The following is a 24,179-nucleotide window of genomic DNA, read 5'->3' on the forward strand; positions in this document are numbered from 1 at the left end:
GAGAATAGACCTGGTATTGCTAACTATACGATGGGACAAGCATAAGCTTGCCCACGTCACGCTTCAGAAATAAAGCGCCACCTGTGGCAAAGCAAGCGCCTTTTAGCAAGCCAAGCACCACCTGTGGCACGCAAGGGCTCATGGGAACTTAGGGCGCCTGAGAGCATTACGAGACGCCCAGAGGCGGAGGTAGAAAAACAACAACATTCCCGGTGTGCACAGCAACAGCGTCAGCCGAGATAAACCATAGCGGAAGCAGACTAGAGTCACTAAAGCAGACGACGGAGCAGTGTCCCTCAAAGTTCCCATGCTGCTTTGCGCCGCGCGCACCTTTGTAAAATCGTCTATTGCGTGCTAGACAGCTTAAACCTGAAAGTGAAAAGTTTTCGATCCATAGCACTGATCACTCCCGCGCGTGGCGCTTCAACGGTGCTTTCGGAAGCTGTGCCAGCGTTCGCCAAGTCTTGCTTTTCCTTCATTCACTTCCAGCACTCTTGGACGGTGATTATTCTGAAGCTGGGACACACCAATTGATAAACACGACACAAGCCTCAAGGTGCGTATAGGAACATGAAAGATCGAAATATGGCAGCCGACGGTGTGTCAGCGCGCATAGCCGGTAATCAAGAGGTGCAGGTTGGCTTCCCGTCACTGTCTCGCTTTTTCAGCAACTGCCATGTTTTGATCTTCCATCGCTGTCTTCGTAGTCCTCTCAATGCCACGAATACTTCTTCCTTCTTTCTATGTGTTCTTGTCTTCAAAAAAATCTGCAACTCTACAGCTGCCATCCCCTTAACAGCAGCGAGAACACTTCGTGGTCTGCAGCTATACTCTATTCCATAAAATATACTTCTGATCGTTAGTGTATGTGGAACCTAATTCCGATTTCGTAGTATCGATGTTCGTTCTAATCACCCTAATGATTGACGCACTGACTGCAGCCGAGGCTATATTCTAATGACCTCCAACCTGCATTGATTTGTGTATTCGTCATGCTCATTAATGACAGGCATCAAACATCGTGCCTCGGAGGGCTATCATCTGCTGAATTTTCATTCGTGTAAGGAGCAGGTAATTCCATGGATTCGCGTCACTGGCGGAAGTAAACGACGTTGTAGCCAATGATTATATTATTTTTGTGTATCTTAAACGCTCAAGAAAAAACATCTTACACAGCAAACATCTTCAGCAACAATAATGCAACAGGGTATGGCCTTGTACAAGGACAAGCCACTGAATAGCATATTAATAAATACTTTTACATAACACGAATGTGAGCTGCACTCGTCTCATGCCTCTTTTCGAAGACGCAAGCATGACGTCAGTAGATGAAAGACTTGGTAGTAGTGGTGGTGCCTGTAGGCATTACTCACTCATTAACGAACAGGTTGTGCAACAGAAGGCACACGTCTTTCCATGCATTGTCCAAGTAATATGCGGGCGATTTCGCGTACTTTATTGGTTCCTGTGAATTTTACTCTGTTAAAACAGAACTTCGCCGCATAACGCTACCAGGAACCAACCAAAATTCAGAATGATATCGTTTCGTCTTCTGATTTGTCGCAGATATGCGGGCCCGTCTCATTTTCAACAAACCGAAAGACGGAACGATGTCATCCGGAATGATGGTTGGCAAGGAGCGTATTTTGCGATGAAGATTGCTGATACAGGCGACATATGAATTCACCACGTAGCTCGGGGGGGGGGGGGGGGGGGGTTGTAGGGTGAAGTTTTGTATTACAATGTTCATCTGCTCTTCGCTCCACGAATGTCACAGCAGTAAGGAACTCAGTCTTTCCTTTCCCGCTGGCATTCGAAACAACAGCATTTGTTGGGATCGGTTCGAACGCCGAGATTACAAGAGCATATCGCCAGCTGGACGTCCGTGATATGTCACACTCGCACACTGCTGAGGCCATCTAGTTTTTTCTGGCATCGAGGTCCTTTTCGTTTTTTTAGATTTCCATGTTGCCGTGACCAACCTCATCACTTTGCAAAGATACTCCACGATTATAGGAACACGGCTATGAAATGATGAATGAAATGGCTAGGAAATCTGTATAAATATTCTTTATTTCTGAAATGCATTTATCTTCGGGCTATTTGCTGTTACCGAATAGTCTCTTGTGCAAAGGACAGAAATGAAGACACTAAACCCAGAAGCCCATTGTGCCAAGCCTTCAGCTTTCCTGACCATAGAAATCCTGAAGGAAGCCAGCTGATTGCATTGATGAGATCGAGTAGGCAACGTAGAAAGCACAACAAATTTTGAGTCTGTTCTCGGACCAACAGGCTGTAGTCATCGCTGGAACAACAAAGCGGGTCAATACACACATGCAATATCACGTGATTTTCATTATTATCTCATGCTGATCTTTTCAGCAGCGTGCCCTTAAACATGATGTTGACGTTATCATACATATATAGTTGCAGAAGTGTAACACTTTGCCAAATTTTCTGCGAGCTATCAGTGGCGCATCGTTTCATATATGGGCATGTTTAGAGAGGCAAGGAGGGCACTTTGAACACAATTTTTTTTTTCACACATTATATGAACATACCACCTTCAGGAACTGTCTCGCAAATTATTTCCGTTGGGAAGCGCACATTTCCAAATTTTAAAAATTTGATTGCAAGTATCCGCGCAGCGCCGGTGAACTCTCCCGTCTCCATCTGGCGCGTTGTGACATCATCTCATCCGATCCGTTTTACTGGCCATTGAGAATCATTTGCAACATCGCTGGAGCAGGGCGACCTGCCGACTACCGTGGATCCAGGTGCAGATCCAGACACTTACTTTTTCTTTTTTTTTGGGGGGGGGGGGCAGTTTCTTTCTCGAAGCGCGTACCGGGGGAGGCGAGAGGCAACTTAATGTGTAACATAATGGTGTGTGTGGACTGTGGAGGGGGCCGGTCGTCCAGCCGGCCCTCCACCGAGATCTGCCACTGGGTGGATCAGACTGCCTTGAAATCAGCAACAAACAGCGGAGGCCGCCATCTTGTGGAACGCAGTTGCCCCACCCCAAAGCGTTGACGTTCGCTGTTTTCAGCAAAACTGCGAAACGTCGTTTTTGTATTTTTGTTACGTTGAGTTTAAATGAAAGCAGTATTTCAAAAATGATCAAATACATGTAGAAAACAGTAATGGCTCATCTTGTTTATGAGGCGGTTGGTAAGTTGCAGTTTCCCCGACTGCTGCTGTCGCACCAGTGTGGCGCGCTACAGTGTGTTTCAGTAACCATGTTAGAAAAATTCAAAGGGACTGTAAAGTGAAATGCAACCACCATGTTTCTACGTACCACCAGGTATTGGCTTTGTGACTGATGACACACACAAGCCATCCCGTCTCAATCCTTCATATTTTTGATATTAACGAATTTCAACGACTGATATTTTCGCGATCGCAGCTGTCATAGACGTCCCCCATGGGAAACAGGTCGCCCCGGGATTGGCGGACAGTTGTCGTGTGATAATGAAGTGCTGCGCAAGGCATTTGAGACGCAATTTGGAAATACAGCTGACAGATCGCTCGAGGAGAGGCGGCAGCCATGATCTCACGCTGGATTGAATACAGAGTGAAGAATAGCATGCTCGGTATGCACCGATGCAGATAATTCCTACATCGGTACAAATCTATGTGACATGTTTTGACATGTTTTTCGGTGCTGGTAACAGTAGACCACAAGGTGGCGGCCTCCGATCTTTACGCGGCCTCACTGTCCGCGGGATGAGATGTCGTCTCAGGCTGGAAGTAGAGCGAGGAGGCTTTGTTGCTCGCTGATTTGAAAGCTCTCTTGCGCACCAGGATTGCAGACAGCACCCGTATTTGTTGTGCGAATATGTATCCCAGGGCTTGTGATCCAGGGACTGTAATCCGGATTTCTAAGTCCTCCTTACATTTTTTTTCTAAGTCGTTCACTACTGCTTTAAATTGAGGGTGCCGTGTGCTGAGATATCAGGGCACGTTCAACAACCATGAGGTCGGCAAAACTAATCAACGAACTGACTCTCTAATAGCACTAAACTGAGCACTGTGATTGCTCATGATCATAGCTCCCTCGGGGCATAAAGCCACGAATTATCACGGGACATGGAACGAAGGAAATGCAGAGGTTCTTCTGTACTTGGTTTCAAAAATTTTTTTGCACCTGTGCTTTTTTACTATCATCATATTTTCCTTAATATACAGGGTGCTCTACAAGGTCAGTCACATTTTCGTGCTTGACGTGACACTTCCTTGACTGATACCTCGTTGACGCACAGGCTTCCGCTGCCTTAGAGTAAAGAATTTATGCCAGGAAAACCTACAAAAACATCGTCGTTACCAAGCACTGTGTAACAAAATGAATACGACCATGCAAGCTTTCGTCTCAATCCATAGGTATAGCGCATAGGAAATGCACGAAGACGAAAGTTTGCGTGGCCGTATTTATTTTTTTTACGCCGTGCATGGCAACCACGATTTTTTTCGTACGTTTCTCTGGCACAAATTATTTAGTTTCTGGTAGCGGGAGCCTGCCTCTCAAGTAGATATAGCACCACGCGCGAAAATGTGACTGACCTTTTATAGCACCCACCCTGTACTATACCTTGTGAAACACCGTCAATGTGAGATTTTATTCCAATCTAGCCCCTGCCATACCCGTTTCCTCTTTTTAGAATAGCAAGCCGACCTCCGTCCGCGGGCGCCTACATACCTTACTTTTATTGTTGAGACTCATATGGACAATCATTTATTTGTTACTGTTAACTTTTTGTATGAGTCGGGCTATTTGCGGTCCTTCGATGCTCCACACAGATGACGTAAAGCGTTCCAAAGTCCTGTTGTCGAAGACGTTCATGATCACTTTAACGAGGAAAGGAAAATGGTCCTTTTAAAAAAATAGTTTTCTTACCCAGTAGGATTAACTGTTTGCAAGAAGTATTTTTCCTTTTTCTTCTGCAACATATTGATCAGTCTCAGAGACCTAGAGAGAGCAAGAAGTGGATTGGTAAACGCATCTTTGTTGGGACTGGCTGGTAGTTATGAGGAACGTTGTGGCAGCTGGTAACTAATGCTGTCACTTAAACTTGACGAGCACGACTTCTTACCATTTGCTGTCATGTTCTCATAGTCGCTTAGTGTAACCAGAATGCGCGCGACGACATGATATCGCGGAATAAACTAATCGTGCCGAGAAACAATCTTCGTTTCTTTAAACCTTATTTTGTGCCCGCAAATCATGAGTGTCACGATGTCAGCGTCAGTAACGGTTGCATTCTGGTGTTTTTTGGACCACATGATTTCTCTCAAGAAAGCAATGAACATATGGAGCATACAAAGTATAGCACTTTATCGAGCGGTGAACCACGAATAACAGTTTTCCTATCCTTTTAACCATTTATAACATGCATCTCAGAGACATGCACGTCGACTCGTGTGTGGCCTGTGACATTTTTGTGTCGCTTCATAACCAGAGTTCGTTGCAACCGAGGCCTTGAAAAGTTGCCCAAGAGGATTTAATTTCTCTTTCTGGGGAAGCGTTGAAGTGACCGCTATTTGCAATCATTGCACGTACAGCGACATACCATATTCCAAGTCATGTCCGTTACGGGTTCCCCTGCGTGTAGGAAGGGTTAGCTCTGGAATTTTCATTATGTCCAGTGACGTCACACGTTGCACTGGAATGTTTACGGGCGTTCATCAGGAGAGCACAACCTTCGCAAACCCTCTGGTATTCTGGAATGTTCCAGATAAGGAGCATGGAAAGACAACTGCAGTATCACACGCGACCTTACAAGATCGAAGCGTTACTCATCTGATGCCACTTTGCAAGGCGGCACATATACCCTCACTGACTTGCCAATTAGTCCTATAACATTCCAGAATAATAGTTCACGCAGAAAGAACACTTCTAGGGCACGTGAAAGACCCCTCTAGTGGGCAACACTAGACCACGGACAGACTACTGTTACGTCGCTTATAATGACAGTTGTCTCGCGAGTTATACCCCTCTCAGACGGACTAAGTTAGTGTCACTTTCAACAAGTGACACTTGCAGTTAGTGTCGTTCGTGTGCTGTCACGCGGCATCTTTTAGTAACACTCGGCAGAGAGTACACTAACGATTTAGTGAGTTCCCCAGACTCACTTTCCTCACTCCTTTCCACTCCCCCACTTCCAGACTCACTCCTTTCGTTATCACTTCACTCCTCTTCGGCTGACCGAGTGTGTAGCCTCGACGGCAGGCTTTGTGGTACGGGTAAAAATATTTAGAAATACGAAAGGCCCCGACACCGCAATATTTAAACAAGTATTTTCGACAGCGTGTTTATTTTATTTTAACACAGTGTGAGAATGTGTAAAAAAAAAACTTGTCCTTACTCTCGCTGACAGCCTGTAAGAACTTCGCGGTCTCGGCGATCCGGCGGTCTCCATTTTTGTTGTGGCACATGTTTGAGGCCAATCTGTTTAATGTTGGAAGAAGATTCGCAGGAGGTGTTTCTCAACAGGGTGTCGGAGCGAACCGAAAACCGAAAAAAAAAAAACCGCTATTTTGGTGCGAACCGGAACGAAATCGAAACCCTATACGTTTTTTTCCGCTCAGAAGGGAAACCGAAAAAACCATTTAACGAATGAAACTGACGTCCTGTGTTCTTAAGTCATGTCGTGGATACTTTACGAGAGTTACGTTACGGTGGAATGTATGTCCGTATACTATGACCCTGAGGCTCCCTTTGTAACGTTTTATCGTTCGCGCACATAGACTTAGAGGTACATATGACCGGTTGTGACTCTCTACCAATGTGCCGTAGTGTTCGTTTTAATTTCATCCGCCCAAACTCTCCTCAACTAAACAGCCACCCAAGGGTGCTGCGTTACGGCTTCTATATCGGTAATGTCGCGCAACGCGTCCTTTGTTTGAGAGCAGCGAAGTTGAACACATTTACGTATCCGCGAGGGCAAGCGCGTGCGAAGTGGCGCCTCTTTTGTGGACAGGACACGAAGAAAAGAAAACGGAACCGTCGAGCGCGTTTGAGTGAAGGTGTTCCTCGATTTGCGTCGTACTCGTGCGGTGGTGCTTGCTGGCTACACTCTTAAAAATGAACTTCACCGCATAGCACGCTCCTAGCCAACCATTATCTCGAATGATATCGTTATCTGCCCTGATTTGTTGAAAACGGGGGGCGTACGCCTTTTCTGTGACAATTATGAACAGCATAAGTGTCACAGAAATGGCGTACGCCCCCCGTTTTCAACAAATCAGGGCAGATAACGATATCATTCGAGATAATGGTTGGCTAGGAGCGTGCTATGCGGTGAAGTTCATTTTTAAGAGTGTAGGACTAAGCAACATACATTCGGATGGGACGCGATCGCACCAATCCAGCAAGAAAGTACGTATGACATCATGACAAACAAGTCCGTCTGTATCATGGGCTTCAAGAAAGGAGAAAGCCTGTTCGAACAGATAGTCACCTTCAGGAACCAGGAGCTACCAATTTCACAGCTGCCTATTACTATTAAATACCATGTATGCGGAATAAACGGGTTTACATTTTGCAACATTGATTTTTTTTTTTCTGGGAATGAATATGCCCACCAGAAGCGGAACCGGTTAAAACCGGTATGAACCGTTATTTTTTTGCTCCGGAACTGAACCGGTACCGGACCGTTTATGATAGAACCGGAACGGAAACCGGAACCAAAAACGTTTCGGTTCGACACCCTGTTAAGAAAAGAAAAACATTCCGAGGAAGGTATTGCGGCGCACGCCTAAAAAATTTGCCGCCGTTAATTCTTATCTATCGTAACTGCCATTGTTGCTTAAGTGACACTTACTTAAGCCGTGTAGCAAGCGCGTAGTGAGAGTGACATTCCCTTGGTTGGAATGCACTTCACGAATATGACACTAAATAGCCCGTGTGACAGGGGTCTTACAAATCACAAAATATTATGGCATACGAGTATAGCGAGATAGTGCTTTATGTGTCTACGGTTACTCGAGTTTATTGAGTTTCGACTTTATTTCACCAGGTATTTACCACATTCACTAGAAGTTCTACAAGCCGAATAAAATTTCGCTGCGGTGTTCACATGAGCCTAGAGTTTCTTTCGAAATTCTTCCGAAATTCAATATACAGATGTACAATGTACTTTCAGACCTTTGAAGACCATCGATTATTTTGGAAATAGGATAACTGTTTGCAGATAGTAGCTCCGTTACTTTACGTTACTGCGTTACGTTACGTTCACCCACCCAGGAAACGTTACGTTTTCTGCCTTGCATTACGTGCAACTTCGTTATGGGAACACTCAGGAGGGCGATGTGCACTGCTAATCGGTTACGAACATCTGGCAACAACCCATGAGGAAGCATGGTAACGAAACGACCTGTTGTTAAGTTCCGTTAGATGAGCGTCACTTGTGCGCAATGTTCAGGGCAATAAAGCGTGTTACAAAAGGAATACGTGTGGAGCGGGAAATCGGCAGTGAAAGCGACAGGGAGATGGGTGTGCGCAGTTCGAGCGCCAATAGTGCTTTAGCAGCGGTAGACATAAGTTTGGAAGCTCGACATGAACAGCATTAAGGTGGTGACGTGATATAGTGCGACGATATTATGTACCGTTATGTTACACTACGTAAAGCTTTCAAGACTTAGAACTTTATTTGAAGTCGTCACTAGTGAACAGTGATCGAAAAGCGCGCAACCACAACTCTTTCGGATTCACTTTTGTGAAGACAGGAATTAAGGGGCCAAGGTACCGTAGGTGTCACTTATGAAGAAAGAATGCTGAGTCGATGGTTTGTTGCTCGGTTTTGTGGACAGTGCGATCACGACGCCACGCGCGCCATCTGTCCGGTCGGCACCTACTTAGGATCGCATCCGCCGCCGTTTTCAACTGGTACACAAGCGCAGTTCCAGGTAGATTATTATAAAATTTTAGGCTGCTGTGTCAATGATGGCGAACAGTAGAGACCGCAGGAGTACTAATCCCCGTGACGGTTACCACTTGCAAGCTTGATTATTATTTCACCTGGTGTGACATAGGTCATTGCATTAATAGGCTCAATCAGCTCCGAGATGAGCGCCTGCCGCTAGGGGGGATTGTTGGCCACACGCGAGTGGCCACGCCACACTACACCACACTAAATAAGCTACGCTTAGCTTATTTCTTCTTACCCTTACTTAGTTTACTTAGTTAGCTTATTAGTTTATATGCGTAGCTTATTTAGTGACTCTAGCGACGCCGAAGCTGGGAGGCCACCGGGGCTCGAATCCTGAATCCTAGCACCGGCTGTGCTATCTTGGTGTATGCACGAAATTTACTTGAGACGCACTAAGACAAATGCAGGCACACTTCCCTATGCGGTCGGCCTGGGGTGGCAAATTGAACAAGGCTGTGAGTTTCCTGCATGGAGGAGACCAGGAGTTTGAACAGGATTTTCCATCTCAAGGGGGCGGGGGAGGGGGGGTCGGCTTCCGTATGGTGTGTCGCTAGTATGTGTTGGCTTTTAGGCCCTTTCGGCAATTTTTTTTAGGAGTGGGGGTGAGGGGGGAGCGTTTCAATATTTAGAGAGATGTCGGGGTGCTGGGAAAATCTGTTGAGGAAACACAGGGTTCGGGAGACAGAGCTCAGTTCCCACCTTGCTATACTGCAGTACAGTGAAATAGTCCACAGAATTGTTCCAGAGGTTTCCCAGATGTTACTGGACACATCTATTATCTTTTTCTTCGCCAGCCAAGCAATGTGTTCCGTAGGATAAAACAGCTGGTCAGCTGCATTTTTTAGGATGCCTACCGCTCGAAGAACGTCGTCTTGTTCCTGAAAAAAAAAAAACAATGTTAAATTTCGGAAATTCGGATGCGCGGATTAATTCTGTGCAGTCGCTAGTGTGCTGCTGCCGTGTAATTTGGGCAGCGCTCTGTCGGTTAATGGGGTACAAAAAACATCACTCCTGCTGAAATCAGACACGCTGTGCCACGTGCAAGCGAAATGTACCTCTACTTGACGTAACACCAAATGCTACCTTTGTTTTACCCAGGTATAAGAAGAGAGGTAGTCACAGTGGATGATGAGTTACTGTGAACATGGGCTTCCTCAGAAGGCTCTTACACTTGCATCACTACCTGGAGGACAGGACAAGTTGCAAACTTCGCGAGAAATCATTAGTGTCACTTGCGAAGCCTCGTTAACAAGTTAACTCAACAGAGGTTACATGCTGTTACGATATGTTTCACATCTCACCTGGTTGCACCATTCCGTATTAAGCGATAACTTTTGTTACGGGTATGCTCCTTCGCCCAATAGCTTATTCACAACTCTTGAACCCAGTATTTGCCACAGCGTGAAGCTATACTTCACTTCTGGTTTATGCGTAACTCTCGATCCCAGTAAGTGTCGAGTGTCATGGAATATGTTATCACTTATCACGCATCGAACCATGTCGTGCTGTCGCTTGTCGCGCAGGAAAGTAGAAAATGCTGAAAGAAGTGAGTGAACTTGCGCTGAAAAACAAGTAATTGCGTTACTAGTAATCACTTACATCTTTGAGTAATTTTGCGAGTAATCGAGTAGTTTTGAGAGAAGTACTTTTTCAAGTAATCAGAATACAATTTAGTGTAATCAGTTACCGAGTAATCGATTACCTTTCGACTAAAGGCTCATTCATAGGCAAAATCATCCAACAAGCTTCATCCTAGCCTTTCCTATCTGCTCTGCTGTTTTTACTATACAATAAGTGGAAGTCATTGTAATAGTACTTCACACGTACGTGCAATATCAGTTGCCCGTAGGAGCTTTAATCTATTCCTACCAACCTACTGTATGCACGATAGGTCATGGTTCGGACATAGTGAGTCACTTGGAAATTCCACCTGGAAATTCCAAGTTGGAATAGAGCGCAAGCGCGGCAAAACCTTGAGGGTCAACACCTTGGAATGAGATGCACTGAGAGATTGGAGTCGAGCACTAAGTTCGTAGTTCGGATTGTCCTTCCTCATGAACACTGCCATGTTGACGAGTTCTCCTCATTTATCGCCATAACCTCAGTTTTTGGAGATGCTCATGGTGATGTAGGGAACGTGATGAAAGCAATTCGTTGTTTAAGTACATGATGTGTCCACCTGAAGAGAAACTCCTACCTTGCTCGAATGTCAGAAGCCATGTTACAGTACGTGCATGTTATGGGCGGATCTGTGGCTGTGTGTTTGTCTTTTCCTCCACGAAGGTGATGACACAACAAATAATTAAGTACATTATAACTAAACAATTATATACAACTATAACCAAACAAGCAAAATATATAATCTGCTACTGGGACTTGTGCACAGTTGCGTCTTTCATTGCGTTGTAGTAGGCCCCTCGAGGTCGCGCAGGCACGATCACGGACCGGTTGAAACCAACTATAGCTCGCATTAGTGCACGCAAGGAGTAAACAAGGACACGGCGCTATGCACTACACTTGCACCGCTTCTCTCCCGCGGTGACAGACATTCCCACGCTAACGAATACAGCGGGACAGCACCTTCCCAACTGGACAATGCGTGCTCTCATGTTTAGGAGTAACTTTTGTCACATCCAAACTTGTAGCAGCCATATAGGCGCTGGATCCCTCGGATAGCGTAAGTTCAGAACCACTGTTTTATGCGTTTGTTGTCGTTGTTGGTTTATTCAGGAATGGCGCCCACAGTGTTGTGACATGCGTTTGTTATGTATATTTGCGGGCAAGCGTCAGTGTTCAGATGTACTCCGCTAACTACAAATACGCATACAATCGCAATCTGTCACCCATTCTTACTTCTGCACATCCATCACGGCCTGGAAGACGGCAACATGCCTATGGCTTCCTGGTTCCCTTGTGCTTCGCATGGGACTTTCAACCTACGCGGGATCGCGTTCGTATGTGGAACGTTATAAAAGGTCACGTGACGTTCGAATGTCGCATTTCATGGACTTAATTGGCCACTAGCGCAGCGATATACGGTCATCATGTGCCGAGTGCCTTTCCATCGTCGACGGTGGCTCCACCGAATTAGCATTCTCGCCACAGCATGTGGGGCACAAATCATCTAGAGAACGCAGCGGCAGCGCAGCTTTCCCTTGTTCTTGCTGCTACGCAGTTCGCTGGCGTGTCTCGCAAACATCCTGCAGCGCGTCATATTCGCAATATAGGGAAAGATGTTTTTCGGCGACGATGGCGCCACCACTCTGTTTCTGCCGCAGGCGTGTCAGCGTAACTGCATGTCACTAAACTTGTAGTCATTCATAAGCACTAGCCGTACATCTTGCTACTACGTAGATTGACTGATTTTGAAAACGAAAAAAAAAAGAGAAAACTGGCTCCACTGGAGAAAATTGTACAAAAAAAGAGTACATAGTTTCTTGCATATTTCACACATAGTCGCATGGATGATGGTAAATTGTGTCCAGGAGAGCCGGAAGGTGGGGAAAGAAAGGCGCCCCCCACCCCCCTTCCTGAACTTTCGCTCTGAGGGTCCCGTCACGCCATATTTCATCTGTACGCCGACCGAGACAGACTCGCTTTCAGTTCTTTTACCGCGCAGGGTGAAAATGCACACTCGTTTAAAAAGGGCTAAATTCAACCGAATAGGTACTATCCACACAATTACCTTGTGTGATACTGTATGTGCGGACCTGCTGCGCGAAGAGTAGCCACACGCCATTAGTAGCCTTGCTTAGATGATACAGGAAAACGCAGATTTCGTGAAGACGCGAGGAGCCTTTAAGCAGTTCGCTGGTGTGCCTCATGACACGAGTACTATATCTGCTGCCTTTGCCTGAGTCATAGCTAGAACACCCGGCAGTGCCTTTTTAGTGCAACAATAATGACACCCTTTGCAGACGACACCACTGTGCTTTTGACTCGAATAAAAATCAAAAGTAAAGGAACACGCCACCGCTCGCTTACTTCTATTTGTCTTATCACACTTAATGAAACAATCAACCAATATTTCAGTTTGTGCTGCTCAAACACCAATTTATTTTTCGCCTCAAGGTAATCAAGAACGCGAGGTGGTCTTCCTATAACCATTACGCCCTCCATAGCCAGCGGATTGCATGGACGAGTCGTTTCTAACAAGCACATCAATGGCTCCTCTATGTCCGTTGCCGTGAAGGACTTCCGACGTGTCGGAATTGATTGTGTCGGTATGGAAACAGTGTCGTGAAATGTGTGTGTATGTGTGCTCGTACTGTTCAACAAATTCATAAAATGCGCGCTGTAAGGAAACGTGTTGCCTTGCATTCCGTCGGCGTAAAACGAATAAGTTTCTGAGCTTATTACGCTCAGGGCAAGGGGGCAACGGTTATCTTTGTATTTTTAGCCCAGCCATTCCGTGCGAAACTCCCTTGGAACAAGGTGCATGATAAATGTTCCATCTTTTTCCCCCGAGTAGATCGTTATCGCACGTGCAACTGACTCCTCTGTTTCTAGCGACCCTTCAACCCATTAGGTTTTTCCATATCCATCTGTTGGTAGGCCACGCCCAAGACTTTTTTTTACCTCCTTTCCATTTCATCAACTTAACGCCGATACGACATGCAGTGCAGCCGTTCAGTACCAACGTTACTTCACTGTGTTGCGCCAGGATGCCGTCTCAGACAGTGGTGTATTCAAAATCGCAAGCGAAAAGGAGGGTGGGGTTGCAAAAAATTCCGAGGGGTTGTCATTGTAATAGTTACGTTTAAGTTGAAAAAAAAAAAAAAAAAAAAGGAAATGCATCACTGCCGACATGTGCCTACAGTTGAAACAAAAAAAGGCTCCTGATAGGGTTGCCACCTTTACCGTCAAGCCAATACCGAACACTGGGTGTGGGGGTTGCAAACGCAGTGGCTTTGTGTACATAGACCTTTGAATCAATACAATGTACGAAGAGTTTTTTTTATTAAACCAAACGTTGTTTAGTTATCTCAGACTACAAATAACTGGGCGTCAGGCGGAAACCCAGTAGAAGGCGATGGCAGCCCGGTCACGCTGAAAGGCGAGACAAGCAGGAAGGCCCCTGATTGGCCAGTTCGAATGCATGACGTTGCATTTTTATTGGTCCTGTCAATTTCATTTGCATTGTGCCCAGTGCTGTGTGGACTATCTCAAACCATGCGTTCTATGGGGAGCTGTTACTGCCACGCCACCCTCCATTTTCTGCCCCATCTTGGATTGGACGAAGTGGATTGTGAAGGACCGTATCAAATTATTGAGTTTTGAAAGCTGAGCACTGGGCACAGAGGGTCCTAATAATAGCTAGGTTCTCTACAGTATCTTCATGTGGATTAGCTTTGATTGGTCATTTTAGTTATCGCTCAATCTGTATTGCTGACGATGACGCAAACGAAAAACTCAAAGTCGTAAGGCTTTAACTACGACTTGGCCAATTCCCGAACATTTTATATCCGGATTACACCTTCACCCGGACACCGAACGCAAGCCTTGAATTTCCGAACTGTTTCGGTGAAATCCGGACAGGTGGCAACCTTACCCCTCTATCGGTGGTGCACAGCAAAGAAATGGGTAAGGGTGTCGCCAAATATTTTGGGGAGAGAAGTCTGGATAAATGATTGGGCCTTAGCCGTGGATAGGCGTTAGTGGTTACTCTGAACTGAGCGAGGTCGACTACGGCAAGCAGTTACACCACCACCACCACCACTCTGAGCCAGTCTTGTGCGTAACGCGTTACTAGTAATTGCGTTACTTGTAATCAATTAGCTTTTTGAGTAATTTTTCGAGTATCAGTTACTTTACTGTCAAAGTAATTTTTCGAGTAATCAATTACTTTTCTGAGCAATCGATTACTTTTCCGGCAGAGATTAGCTTATCTTTCAGATGCTCTGCCCCAATCAAGCCCCTGGTGTCATCAGCCTTTGTTGGGCTGTTCTACTATAGCAAGTGGAGGTCATTGTAATAACGCTCTGGAATTTCAGTGTCTCTCTCCCTAATCTCTTCCTACTAGGGTTGCCACCTTTCGTAGTGAAAAATACCGGCTGAGGGAGAGGAGGTGGATAGAGGGAAAGGAGGACTGGCTCGTGGGAAAGGGAAGTGGGTGAGGGGTGGAAGAGCACACACAGAAAACGAGAGAGAGAGCTCAAGATAATACGAGGAAACCTATATGTTCCTGTGAGTAATAATAATAATGAATAACTAAGGAAAGAACTGGTGACTGCGGAGTTGGCTCTATGCTCCAGATTTATTCAAGCTGTAGTGGAATGTTGAAGGGAAAAGCCCCTATGAAAGGTCTTGAGCGACAAATACCGGCAAAAGGCTGCCGGTATCACCTTCCTACCGGCAACCGGCAGAGCGAGCAAATAACCGGCCGTGCCGGTATAATACCGGCCTGGTGGCAACCCTACTTCCTACGCCAGTGTGATGGTACCTGAAGCTTTGGAGGTTTAGTGAGTCATGGGGAAGTTCCACGCAATGCTCTTCCACAATGGGGTCAACGTCTTCCCGGGCGTACAGATCTTCTTGTCCTACGTGTTTTTGTTTCTTGTTATTTCAGCTGTACCGCTGTTGAACCTTTGCTTTTTTTAATTTTTTTCTGAGGCACACAAAGACGGTTATAATTTCGTGACTGCAGAGTAACGACCGAAGTAGTGCGTTAGTTTTCTACTCGTTACTCAATTACATTTGAAGTCGAGTAATTGGTAATGGTAATCAATTACTTTTTCCACAGAAGTAACGGTAATCAATAACTTTTTTCGAGTAACGGGCACAAGTCTGCTCTGAGCTGTGGTTATCTGTTACATGGCGTTGCGGTGCCGTGCGCAACGCGAGTCGCTTCTGCAATGACGATATCAACTTTACGTCCATTTATTTTAATTCCATTACATCTCCGAACGTTGTGCACTTTCAACACATTTGCTTCAGGTACAACACTTACACTCTTTCCGACTCCGTATTCCATGCTGTACTTCAACATGGGCCAGTCGTCCAAAAAGCGCATGACGACCCTGCACTGACTGATTTCGGAGCTCACTGTGTAGAACTTCTTCGACGCGTTTCCACTCGTCAATCCGCCAGCTAATAAACAAGCATACCCCACAGCACGAAAAATACCGTCTCGTCCACGGTAGCTCTGCAAGACATCGTCCAACGAATACATGACTTGGAGCGCGAAGAACTTTACGCACCACAAGTCACTTGTACGTTACTACACAGACATCAAGACGCTTTTCCCGTAACATTCACGTTGTTTCCTACTGCTCCACGTAGTTCCCGTATATTTTTCCTCGTACACCATGCGACGTCGTTAGACTCAGTCAGTACCTCCGCCGCCGTGTAGCAGAGCGGCAAAACAGGTTCCGGCGACTTGAGAGCATCAATTCTAGATGGCGGGACGAGACTGGCACATTACTGGACATTATCACCGTTATCACCTGAACTCGTTCCGAACGGTAGACAACGTCGTTCCGACTTGCACCTTGGCATTCCAAGGTTTACAGCACGTTACACGGCAGTCATGGACTCATACATCCTTGCCACGAAGATAGAAACAGGGAGATAGTTGTGCTTTGGAATATCAATCCGACCTTCGGTCAGGCTGACCTTTTCGAAATAAACGTATATCCCTCCCCCCCCCCCCCCTGTGTCATACGCATGGTATGCCATAAAAAAATGTCTTCTTCTTCTTTTTAAGTGTTGAGAGAGGTCATCCAATATTTGGCTTGCTACTCTTCAAAAACGAAATCATAATAATAAGAAGAAACACAACTTCCCAGGACCAAAAAAAAAAAGAGAAAAATTCACACATGCACACACACACAAAAAAAATCACAAACACAGTCAAATGAAGATGCGCGGAAGCACACGTGTCACAGGTCCCGCAGGCAGACTTGTACACGTTACCGGAAAAAAGGAAATAAATACCGTTTCTCGTTACTACTACTACTACAAAAAAAAAAAAGGAACTAAATACGTTATCCGTTACCAGAGCAGCAAAAGGAACGCGTTTCCGTTACTCGACAGTAACGAGTTATTCTCCCGTTACCATGCCATTACAGAGCCACAACCATGTCAAAATCAAAATTGACAAATGCTTTCTTTGGTCCGACAATTTACATGGAATTCGCTTTGAAGAATAGTCGGTTCTCGGAATGGGCATCGGTTATTTTTGTGCATTTCCTCGAGAGAACCTCTATGGCAAGATTGAAAAATTGCTGTAGAACGGCATGGCTGCATCAAATACAGCCACATTTGTTTGATACATTTATTGGAAATGGGATGCGCCTGATTAGTACCGAGGCTCATTTTTCTTCTTTTTCTGTAAATTCAAGGTCAACAGTTTCTTTTATCCCCTTATTTGTGCACAAACGTTAGGACAGGAGGTTACACGACGTCAGAGCGATTGTGCGTTTATGTGAACTGATAAACGCTACATCCAACTACAAGCCGTTGTATAAGCTGGCGCTTTGCATGGCTAGCCTTTCCTCTCTTTTTTTGATAAACATCAGCCAAAGTTCTCGGCCTACCTCCTCACTACACGACATTGGCTCCACGAGGTATTCGATTGATTAGTGAAAAGCAGTGCCTTTCACGTATAATCGACGATACGGTAACTGCTACAGCTAAAAAAAAATATTGAAGACTGTCACCTGAGCGCGCTTCTTCAAATTCGAATTCGAATACGACGTGCGTGATGTACTGAGTCGTTTTGGTTTGGGAAGGTAAAGAAGGCACTAACATACTACATTCCTGTCACCTTTTGCCGCCTTCACACTGAAGATCTCGTCCAACCCAGGCCCAATTGACTTGATTATCATCTGTGCCATCTTAAAATTCAACGGGTTATCCTCTGGATACTGGAGCCCACATGTGTGGAGGTGGGAGAGGAAATACAGGGACTAAGGTATCTTCCCGGATACGCTTCTAGGCCAATGACACGCACGAGCTGCATATCATAAACCCGGGATGTCGTCGTCCAGGTCAGATGAACACACTTTACACCAACACGGTGAATCAAAAGAGAATGACAGTGCCATCTCAGGATCCGACTTTAGGCGAGTTTAGTTACTCTAGTATACCCATTGGCAGCAGCTGGGAGATAACACACACCACACACACACGCACGAAAAAAAAAAAAAGAAATCCAGGATATTTTTCCAAGGATGCTTTGATGATCAATGGCACGACCGGAAGCGTTGAGGCATTCGCCATGTCGGTCACCTTAGGACTCAACAAAAGGATGAGTGTGTCGAAAAGGGGCTCCCAGGAGCTGAAAGTCCATGTCAGGTCACCTCATGTTAGAAGCGTACGGATCGAATTTCGGGAATTTCCACATCATAATTGACCATGTCGTCCATGTTGAAGCCGGGCGTAAAATGAAGGAAAGGAACGACTAACGTGAGTAACGAATTACCGCTTTCTGTAACTGAATACGTTAATAGTTGTAATTTTTGGAACACTAACTTGGTCGTTACTTCGTTACCGAAAAAGTAACTGATTACTGTGTAACGAGTTAGGTACAACTCTGCCCGCAGGTTTGCGGCCTTGAGGAATTGTAGCAGGTAGCCTGCCGCCTTGCGGCATTTATCGTTCGTAGACTATGCACCCAGAATCTTTGCAATGGTGAGTGGCCAGCTGTCCAGTGTGGAGAGACGCTTTTCTAGGATCTATCTCTTGTCCTCATATTTCGTGCAGTGCAAGAATAGATGGATGTCGTCTTCGCTTGTGTGGCATTTTCTACATGTAGGGACGTCTGTCATTGATATTAACATTGCCTTGAGTTTGAGGGGAAAAAACACAGGACGAACACAGGGCGAGATGAACAGATGGACTCACGAACCAGCAATGAAGCTTTAATACACAAAGGGCAGGGGGAAGAGAGAGTACACTCCGGCATCTCAGCGTAGGTGAGTATGAGGCGCGTAATACGAACCTCTTAACGGTCGGTGGTAGCATTGATAACTGCACAAGGGAACGTGTGTGCTTGCAAAGAATGGAAAGATATTCCAAAGCAGTACAGATTGCAAAAAGGACGATAAAAAGTAAAAAAATTGGTAACAGCAACAGCACAATATATAAAAATACAGTATATAAAAATATATAAACATACAAACAAAACTATATATCTGTTCATCTCGTCCTGTGTACTCAAGGCAATGTTAATATCAATTCAACACCAGCTAGCTTGCCTGCTCCTGCTATGTTCAACGTCTGTCATGTTTAGCTTATACAGGTCTGTAAGCTCTTGTGAAAGCAGTACCAAGTCGGAGTCGATGAATGAGTGCTGCGTCAGTTCGGCTCATGTATCTACAACCTGTGTACTTATATGGACCATCGAGCCTAGGGCGTCTCAAGTGTAGATTGTCCAGGAGCTTCTTCATCTCCACATCTGCCGTTCACCTTGCTGCCCTTTTGATGTCTTTGGTTAGTGGTATGTTTTCCCTGCATGTCAGGGAGTGGGCTTCTTTTGCAGCCTCGTTCGCCTTCTCGTTTCCATGGATCTTGCAGTGGCTGGGGATCCACTGGATGGATGCCTGATGTTCGTCTCGTGTGAGTTTACAGTATGTCTTCCTAATTTTCCTTCGCATGGCGTCACTGGTGGTCTCCTTGTTTGAGTTTAGTGTTTGGCTGGCAGATCGGGAGTCAGTAAAGAGAACCCACTTTTGCGACCTCTAAGCCGCCATGTACTTCAGAGCCGAGAATATCCCGTGAAGTTTCGCAGTCGTTGAAGAAGTCTTGTGGCTTAGCTCGCTCTGTAATACAGTGTCCGATGTGTGATGCGGCAGGCTGTGAGTCAACCTACGTGACACCTGGTCAATTCACAGTGCCTACACTGGACGTGGACGCCAGAGCCCTCAGGGTAGTTCGGATAGAAGCCAGCATGAGACAGAGTCAAACAAGGTTGTAATCAGAAACTTTACTGTCAGCATGGGTAACCCTCGGGGCGGACATCGCAACGCCAGCAACCACGCAACCCAGAGCCAGACCGAAGAACCCGGTGGAGCACACCAGCAGCCAGAACCTGGTAGGGCAGACCAGCAGCCAGCACCAGGAACCCAGGACCAGGTGGACGTTAAAACCCAGAGCCAGGCGGTAGGACCCCAAGACGATGCCGACGGTCAGCCAAGAGTACTTCTCTTCCAGAACCCAATCGCCCGTGCCCCTCCGTCCATGCCCGTTACGTCACACCTTCCGCGTTTTCTCCCGAGCTTCTTCCTTTTCTCAGGTGTGCCCACAACCATGACACGGTGATACAACGTTTCTGCTTCTCATATACCCTACTCCATTGCAGAAGTATACGCAAGGTCTTGTGTATTCAGGTTCATGTTTTTAAAAATCAGGGGGTGAAAATTCGGTTTTATTTAAGGAGTCGCAAAACAGGGTACAATCCGGGGAGATATCGGGTGGAAAAGCAGATTTTCGGGTCAAAAATAAAAAGAGCACTTCCTCGCATTTTAGATGAACACAGGATGCGAAACAGCCATGCTAAGGGCGCAGTACTTAGCATACTGTAGTGCCCGTATTGATGGTTGAATTGGCACTATGCCAAGTTAGTTTTAGGGCTTTATCCCTAAGCGACGATTATGCAAATCGGGGGTTTTACCCTAAAACACAAGGCCCTAAGTCTGCATGCTTAGAATCATACTTGTGCACTTTTGAAGACAAAGGTGGGTGGGTGAGGTGGCGGTGGCGAAGTAAGCTCACCGTTGTTGGTTACACGGGGGTCGACATCGTCACGACTGGCGCAAGAAGGGTCGAAGGAATTGAGGTGAAGATATGAAGGGTAGGAGGTGAGATGAGACGAGAGAAAGGTGGATGAAGATAGATTAAGAAAGTAAGTCCAATGTGCTCTGTGGGTGGGAGTACCTAGATGACTAAAAACACGACTACATAACAGGCTCAGCACCAACAATACATAATAATGTTATATTTCTTTCCTCTGACAGTTTAGCGTTCTTCCTCACACTTTCCCGGCTCGAAGGAAGATTGGCGAGGGCTAGGAAGAAGTATGCGCGTGAATTATGACCGAGGATGATGTTAGATATGCGTATACATATTAGTGAAACGGACATGTAGTTACATGTTGTGTTTACGTCATATGTATGCATATCATGTAGATACAATGAAGTGTTTGTGCGGTTCCAAATGAAATAACAGAGAAGCACAACGGAGGTTACGTGAAACTAAAAGCGGCAAGAGTGAGTACCAAGCGATGTAATGTAACATGCCACAGAACACCTCCACTTTCCCGTATGCCTGCCCGAAACAATAGCAGCTATACGCAAAATGAAAGCGGAGCTCCCACCCTACGCAATGAGTCAATAACACAGCTTCGTAAACTATCGCGGATCAAGAAATGCTCCACTGTATTATTCTGCCGACATTGTGTTCGCGCTGGAGTGAGCAAATCCCTGTACGGTGAATATAGAAGTTGTGTATAGAGGGGCAACACACCGCTGTTGCATCAGGTGGACTTTGGCATGTCGGGAATCACAGCAATCCGGCCGTCAGAAAAAAGAGGGGCACGATGCTCTCGAGATATATCAATGAAACGCCTATATCATGCTCGGACTGGTTCTGTGCTATCTGGGGCAGGATATCACTTATCTGACCGGACAAAAAACTTTTTGTCAGGCTAAAGGCTGCCTGGTTGAATGGAAGCATGGTGGCCGGGTACCCATGTGATCTTGGATATACATATAATTGGTACGAGGGGTACAAAGTGCTGACCCACTTCGTCAACCACATGTTACGCTGTGAGTTTCTCTGTCCTTTTTCCTAACGTAACGACACATACCATGTATTGTATTGACCATAATTGAAAAAAAGAGGGAGAGAGAGATAAATTTATTTGTTACACGGCGTGTTTCAGGCCTCTGCATTTCCAGTCTTGGCAGCCTGCCCTTCTTATTCATGCTCGCAAAATGATTCGGTATCCTTGTTTTCCAGGTCCCATACATCTTCATGAGTAAAATCTTGCAGCCAAAGAGAGGACGAAGACAGAACGGTAGAAACACACAACAGCGGAACTGCAGACTCTCAACTAAAGGATTTATTGACAATACGTCATTTAAAAGGCGCAAGAAAGTAGGACACAGATAGTGGGACCCACGTTCCCCAACTACCCCAAATTTCTACCTTGGTGCCATACATCTTGGTGTTCATTTTTATGCGTTAGAGATTTTTTAGAAAATGCTCTGACAGCTTCACAAGTGCGTTTTTGCAGGTGGGTTATGCGGCAAGGTACGCGTGCACGTACCGTACTTTGTGATATAAATCACCCAATTTTGATATGCAAATGAGCCGAAACCTGTACTACGCACTTCTCGAGCACAGAAACGGCATGACCGCCGGCTTATATGGGACGGAAAATGGTCTATCTGGTCAACCAATCGGCGCTTACTCCAATCAGCTCCATCGCTAGACAACACGTGTCCCTCCGACGCGAACGCCCGTCACTCCTTTCGCGCTCGAGAAGAGCGTGGTTTCGGCTCATTTGCATAGAAAAATATAGCGATTTATATCTCAGGGTACGTGCTCGTTTTAGGAGACGGTGGATTTAAATTAGAGTAAATATTGGTAAATATTAAAAAGAGAGGTGTGGTTTAAATAATGACTGGTTAAAATTTTATTTCATTTCACAGACATGGAAATGGGAGAACTAGGCGAGTGCCAAAGTCTGCTATCTCGCATATCCCCGAACTTCTAATTAAAAAGTGAACTTAGTAAATTTTAGTTAGTCGTGTGGTTGTTACATACGCTTTCCGACGGGATGTCCGCCTAGCCGTAGAATTCACCTTCCAAAAAGATAAAAGGTAGTGGAGTAGACTGCAAAAACGGCAGTCTACTCTAATTACCTGCAAAAACGGCATCTATGGTGCTTACGTAGCTTTTTATATAAAAGAAGTCGAATACACACCCTGTATATATGTGATGTACATATTTATTTATATATATGTTTGTTATATATTATTATATTTATTATACTGGGTGTCCCAGCTAAATGCGAACAGATTTTTTTAAAAGATATATATATATATATATATATATATATATATCACTTTTTTCGAGATGAAGTCAGTTGCAACATAGCATATGCTGAAGGGCACTCCTTGAGAGGGCGCCAGGAAACTCCTAAGGCAGTGCCTTAATTAACTTTCAATAATTAACTTTTTTAATTATAAAAGCTACGAAGTTGTCCCAATGAGAACATCTGGTCCCTTTGGTCACCTGATACCGTAACTGTTTTCAGAACAAAAATCCGTTTGATAGATCGTCCCCCAAAAAATTCGTGAAGGAATACCTTTTCCTTTCTTTATTTTGTTCATTGCGCATCTCCAGAGCGCGTGGTCCCTTCACTCCCAATATGTGAGGGTGAAGGAGCACAGTGCCACCTCATGCGTCAGAGATGAGAAAATAAAGAAGCCGAAACAAAACTAAATGTATCGGTGACGATCGGAACTGCCCTTATCTTGGGCTGCATTTTCTGTTTTCTTTTAATCTTTTTCCAGGACGCAAGAGGCGATAGTGTGCTCTTTCATCCTCTCACACATTGGGGGTGAAGGAAAGACGCGTCTCCAAATATGCGCAATGAACGAAATAAAACAAAAAATGGTGTTCACGAATCTTTTTGCGGACGATCTGTCGAACGGATTTTTGTTCTGAAAACGGCTACGGTATCAGGTGATCAAAGCGACCGGATGTTCTCATAGGGACATCTTCATAGCTTTTATAATTAAAAAGTTAATTATTGAAAGTCAGTTAGGACATTGCCTTAGGAGTTTGCTGGTGCCCTCTTAAGGAGTGCCCTTCGGCATATACTACATTGAAACTCATCTCGAAAAAGTGATACATTTTTTAAAAATCTGTTCGCATTTAGCTGGGACACCCTGGATATTATTTATATGTTCGTATTACATGCGTCATTCACAAGTCAATAAGCTATTTCATGAATTGTGGGTTGAATGAAATTAAACAGAACTCAGTTTTGTCCTTCTTTTAGCACGACTAATCGATAACGTACATAGTCTACTGTCTGGGAGACTGGAAGCCGTATAGGCAGTTACCTTAATTATTTCCAGGAATCTTGTTTTATTGCAGTGTTAGTGCCGCGAGGCAACTGTGGCTATGAGCGGCGTACAGACGTGGACAGATGGAGAGAGCAGAGCAGGAAGACGTGGGGGACAGGAGTGTTAGTTCGCTTCCTGGGCCGACTTCAGGGGGAACCGTGCAGACATTCGT

General features: G+C 45.3%; 1 protein-coding gene across 1 annotated transcript; it reads right to left on the reverse strand.

Moving 5' to 3' along the window:
* Positions 1-2,055: 2,055 nt before the first annotated feature.
* On the reverse strand, positions 2,056-16,257 carry LOC135385717 (peroxisomal membrane protein 11C-like). Its single transcript, XM_064615195.1, has 4 exons — positions 15,877-16,257; positions 9,627-9,805; positions 4,895-4,966; positions 2,056-2,305 (listed from the first exon to the last, which is right to left on the reverse strand). The coding sequence occupies exons 1-4, from the start codon at positions 16,096-16,098 to the stop codon at positions 2,110-2,112; spliced, it is 669 nt and encodes a 222-aa protein (XP_064471265.1). The 5' UTR covers positions 16,099-16,257; the 3' UTR covers positions 2,056-2,109.
* Positions 16,258-24,179: the final 7,922 nt, after the last annotated feature.

Source organism: Ornithodoros turicata, chromosome 2 (genome assembly GCF_037126465.1).
Source record: "Ornithodoros turicata isolate Travis chromosome 2, ASM3712646v1, whole genome shotgun sequence".
Classification (NCBI taxonomy): domain Eukaryota; kingdom Metazoa; phylum Arthropoda; class Arachnida; order Ixodida; family Argasidae; genus Ornithodoros; species Ornithodoros turicata.